The following is a 5,314-nucleotide window of genomic DNA, read 5'->3' as shown; positions in this document are numbered from 1 at the left end:
CCTAAATTTGTGGATGATAAAGGAGTTGAGTGTCTTAAGCCAAGAGATAAGTGGACTGCTGCAGAGAAAAAGCTATCAAGTTGTAATTCTACAGCCAAGACTGCGATTTACAATGCTATTGATTCAAGCCACTTCAAGTTGATTTCTCAATGTGTATCAGCTCAGAAAGCGTGGAAGTCATTGGAGAATATGTTTGAAGGTACTTCAAGTGTTAAGAGAACAAAATTGGATATGTTGGCTTCACAATTTGAGAATCTAAGGATGGAAGAAAAAAAAACTGTGGCTGAGTTCAGTGCTAAGTTATGTGATATTTCTAATGAGGCTTTTGCTCTTGGAAAGCAGTACAAAGACAAAAAGCTTGTGAAGAAGCTGAAGTGGTCATTGCCTGCAAAATTTGAGTCAAAAATTTCTGTAGTTGAAGAAGCTCATATTTAGATGAGATGGCTTTTGATGAGTTTGTTGGGATTCTTAAGGCTTTTGAATTAAGCAAAGCATATGAAGCTGAAGGAGTAAAGAAGAAAGATGATCAAGTTAAGGAAGAAATAAAGAAGGAAGTTGACATTGGAGTAGCTCTTAAGGTATCATCTTGTGAAGATTCAATGGCTATGTTATCAAGGCAATTTGCTAAATTTCTGAAGCGTAAGGGCAAAGAGAAGAAAAGTAGAATGGGTGAAGAGATGAAGACTTCATCAAAGAATGTCCAATGTTTTAAATGCAAAGGATATGGTCATGTACGGTCTGATTGTGCCAATCTATAAAAGCATAAGAAGAAGACTATGAATGTTGTTACTAGTGATTCTGAAACTGATTCAGATGAAGAAGAAGATCTGAAGAATTTTGTGGCGTTTACAACTTTTAAAGATAGTTCTGAATCAGCGTCTGCAACAGTGTCTGCAACTGCTTCTGAATCTGCAGCAAAACCTGCAACTGCATCTGATAGTGATAGTGATGCAGAGGATATGAGTTATGAAGAACTTGGTAAGAGTTATGAGAAGTTATATGCACATTGGCTTAAGGTAGTTGATGATAATTCAGTTTTGATTAAGGAGAAGCTCGAGTTAGAGGCTAAAATCGTTGAAGTAGAGAAACATGCAACAGAGAAAGGAGAAGAAGCATTACAAGCTAAAGTGAAACTTGAAGAAACTCAAAAGAATTTGAGAATGCTTAATAATGGTACAGAAAAGTTGGATCATATTCTGAATATTGGCAAGACAGATAAGTGCGGCCTTGGATATGAAGGAAAAGTTTCAAAATCGGAACGGGTGTTTGTTTCAAGTGGAAAAGTCAAGTCTGCTTCAAAGACTACTTCGGAGACTGCTACAGAGGCTGCTTCAGAGACTGTATTTGTGAAAGGATGTGGTACAAAATCTCTGAATTTCGGAATGCACCAAGACAAGTGTTTCGACCTGTTTGCCATCATTGTGGTGTTGTTGGGCATATTAGGCCAAGATGTTTCAGAATGTTGAGAGAGAGAAGCCGAATGGAGAATGCTTATGATGTAAGGTTTCATGGTCCTACATGTTATCATTGTGGAGTTCAAGGACATATTAAGAGGAATTGTTTCAGATTCATTCAATGAGTCAATCATGGAGGTCTAAGACGCAACAAGATTTGGGTTAGAAAAGATGAGTTCTATGGAGGTGGTGTACTAGGCTACCAACCGCGTATTTCAATGCGGGGAGAATTTTTCAGTTAGTTTGACCATTTTGTGACTCATTCAGGGGGAGAATGAAGATGTGTTTGGTATAATGTTGTTTAGGAGTTTGGACTGATGAGTTCACAAGCATAGTCAAAAAGCGGGAGAATGAAGATGTATTGGATGGCTGAAGTAGTGTCTGTGTGATTCAAGACGTGATAATGGATTGTTGTTGTTTTGTGTGTGTTAGAAGTTTCAAGAAGATTTGAGAATGCAATATTGAAGGACGGTTTGAGGATGGATTGAAGAGGAAAACTACTATTTCGTTGGTTGATTAAATTGGAGTTTTACAAGGAAAAGGTAAATATCAAAAAGGAAAAAGTCTATTTCTTATGAAATTTGGAAATCTTCTCCTATGCTGATTAGGAAGTCTTGATAGGTATATAAGGAGGTGTTGGGCACGTCCTAGAAAATCAAGAGAGCTGAGGCATAAAGATAAATCCTAGAGAGCTTTCTGTGTTTGTGTGCGGCTTAGTTTCGCGGTTTGGTGCTTGTGTTGTTCAAGCTTATTTGTTCGTCGGTGTGGCGTTTTTGTGAAGGTTGCTCCAAAGTGTTGGAGATCTGAAGTCTAGACTCAGGANCTAGGCTCAGGGGGAGTTTAGCCCAAGGTTAGGTTATCTTGGTTTGAATCTAGGCTTGGTGTTAGTCTAGTTAAGGGTAGAGAATTATCCTTAAGATTTCATGTTATAGAACGGAGCGGTGAATTAAGAGGGTTGTGCTTGATTTATGCGTTTGCGAATAGGTTGTATTTGCTTTCTTGTTCTAGTGGAATCGAAATCTGGACATGGTCCCAGGGAGTAGAAAAAACCGAACCTCGTGAACAAAGCTCTTGTGTTCTTAACTTTCTGCACTTTATTATTGCCTCATCCGCATTTACATACATCACTTTTACTATTCTGAGCAAACCCACCAATAATCGAATTCCAAACAATGGCATCACCAGTAACCATTTCATCGAAAACCGAAAGAGCATCCTCAGGCTCACCTAGTTTAGCAAACACATCAATCAAAGCACTCCTAACGTAAACATCAGACTCCAAACCCTCCTTGATAATCCCACAATGAAGCATTCTTACATCAAACATCCCGTTGCAAGCTCTCAACAAAGAGGAATAAGTATACACATTAGGCCTCACACTATATCTCAACATCAAAACCAAAAGCTCTAAAGCCTTTTGATGAAGCTTGCACTTAGAATAAGCAGAAATCATTGTAGTCCAAGAAATAACATTCCTTTCAGGCATTTGGTCGAACAGTTGGTGAGCATCATTCAAAAGATTGAACTTTACATACATATTGATCAGAACATTAACCAGAAACATCATTGGTTGATGACCATTGTAATATAAATGACGACAAATGAGATTCCCTTCATGAACAGATCTATGAGATAAGCAACACTTGATAAGCTCAGAATAAGTTGCAGAGTCTGCCCAAAGACCATGACTTTGTAACGAATCCATTACTTTTAGAGCTCTGGGAAGGTCTCTCTGGTAACAGAGTCTGGTAAATTCGTTAAGAAGAAGAGCTTGATCGGTGGTGGAGCTGTAAGAACAACGTAAAGTGAGGACTGGTCCAAAAAGTATGAGTTTTGCCGTTACTGACTCCACCATAAACTATGCAAACAACTCCGGGAGCCTCAAAACAAACTTGGACATTTGATTTTCCGGTTTAGTTCGAATCTTGTTTTGGAATTTTGGGTATAGATAACCGAATTTATACAGTGGGATGATGTCAGAAGACTGAAATGAGATTTGACAAAGCTACTAAATTCAAGTTTGGTAACAAAGATACATATATGTTTCCAACATCACACCAGATAGTCAGATACAAAATACTCTCTCTAAATGGCCAAGTTAAACTAATAGGGAGACATAATGTCTGGGGAGAAAGTATTTAGACGGCTTCTGGTTGAACAAATGGGTTAGCGATTTCTTCAGTGCCATCGGTTGGTGAGACAAGCATGACCGCTGTTCCACGGCAAACCTAATAAACCAGACAAAACATACCACGGTGATTCAGAATCTAAACTATGAAACACTATTACAAGCAACAAGATGCCAGAATGTAACCAGAAGAATTATATAGGAATTACACTTATTAGTACTGAAAAAAGAAGGTAGGAGTCATACAATTAAACCAAGGCGTCTTGTCTGGTCAGTAGTCTTCAAAGGATCATCGTGATCTGAATTGAAGGGTCAATCACACTCCTAGTTTTAACATAGCTAAGAGAATGATATTATCCCATTCATATCACAGCCTAACACGATTAAGCAATCAAACAACCTCTCTTCCAGTTCCCACCTATCTAATCAAAATTTATGTTTCTACCAATTGCATCATGGAGATATTTGTATGCCGCAGAATAATAAAATCAAATGAGATACAGAGATTCTCGTATTTATTGGCAGGTTCCACTAGAAAATTGTAGAATAGATACAAATGGATCCAGATGACGTAAACTACTCATTTATGCTGTGCAATAATCATATATTAAGCAAAAAAACAACTTAATGCAGCAGATATAGCTGTGAATAACAGTTTGAATCTATATTAACATTTTTGAAGTACATTTTAGTTTATGCTCTTTAAATTTTAATTTTTAATTCTATAAATAACATTGCAGAGAAACTCAAATACTAAATTTTCTTAAATTGACCAACATTTGTTATATTTATTGCCATAAAATCTTAACAACATCTATACATTCCGATTTTCCCAAAAACAACTCTACCCATTAAAGTTTGGGCAATTGTCATGGATACCATCATTTTTTGTTTTTGGGTCAAAAATACCACAAGGCCCAATAATTTCCATTTCTAACATTTCTAATTAAAACATATGATGAAAATACCCTCACATTTCTCAAACCCTCGTTTGCGTCTCCTCTCTCTTGAGACGAAAAGACTGATCATCGGACTCTCGTCGCCGGCATATCTCGCCAGCATATCTCGCCGTTTCGGTAATACCTTCCTTCGAGTCGTCGTTTCGGTAATACCTTCTTTCGAGTCACCGTTTCGAGAATACCTTGATCGAGATCACCTTAACCACCAAAAAATCCTTTATATACAGATCGAGATCTAGCCTTGTTTTTCCTCGCCGTCAGTGATTTTTATGAATCTCGTCTCCGCGGATCTTCTTATTTAATCAATCTTCACCACGCGACACTTTATCATCGGTTTATTGCCATTTATAAGTAAGCTTCAGATCCATTTTAACGTATTGTTCTCGATTGTGTGATTTACGGTTTGATTTTGTGAAATTTGAAACAATTATGTGTGTGTGTGTGATATTTTAGTAGATTCTTATGATTTTGGTGTAATTTGAAATGATTGTGAGTGATATTTGAAACGATTGTGTGTGAAACAAAAACCTAAACAATTTTGGGTGAAAATTTTAGTAAATTCTATGATTTGGGTGTAATTTGAAATGATTGTTTGTGACATTTGAAACAATTCTGTGTGAAACAAAAACCTAAACAATTTGGGTGAAAAATTTAGTAGATTCTTATGATTTTCTAGTAAAAACATATTCTAAATTGTGGGTTACAATGTGGATGATAGTTTTGTTGAGTACAATGGGGATGATAATTTTGGGGATGATAGTCATGGCCAAGAG

The 5,314-nt window shown here is 36.9% G+C and overlaps 1 protein-coding gene across 1 annotated transcript in view; it reads right to left on the bottom strand.

The window, feature by feature from the left end:
• The window catches only part of LOC104783521 (pentatricopeptide repeat-containing protein At2g03880, mitochondrial-like), an 8,631-nt gene extending 4,535 nt beyond the window's left edge, over positions 1-4,096 (bottom strand). The window contains exons 1-2 of the mRNA XM_010508666.2: positions 3,829-4,096; positions 2,574-3,682 (exon numbers count right to left, since the gene is read on the bottom strand). Of these exons, the coding sequence (XP_010506968.1) occupies positions 2,574-3,309 (736 nt within the window). The 5' untranslated portion in view covers positions 3,310-3,682; positions 3,829-4,096. The remainder of the gene's footprint in view (positions 1-2,573; positions 3,683-3,828) is intronic.

The sequence above is a fragment of the Camelina sativa genome, chromosome 4, assembly GCF_000633955.1.
Source record: "Camelina sativa cultivar DH55 chromosome 4, Cs, whole genome shotgun sequence".
NCBI classification, from domain to species: Eukaryota; Viridiplantae; Streptophyta; class Magnoliopsida; order Brassicales; family Brassicaceae; genus Camelina; species Camelina sativa.
The sequence above is the reverse complement of the archived record's forward strand: the minus strand, read 5'-3'. Positions and strand labels throughout refer to the sequence as shown.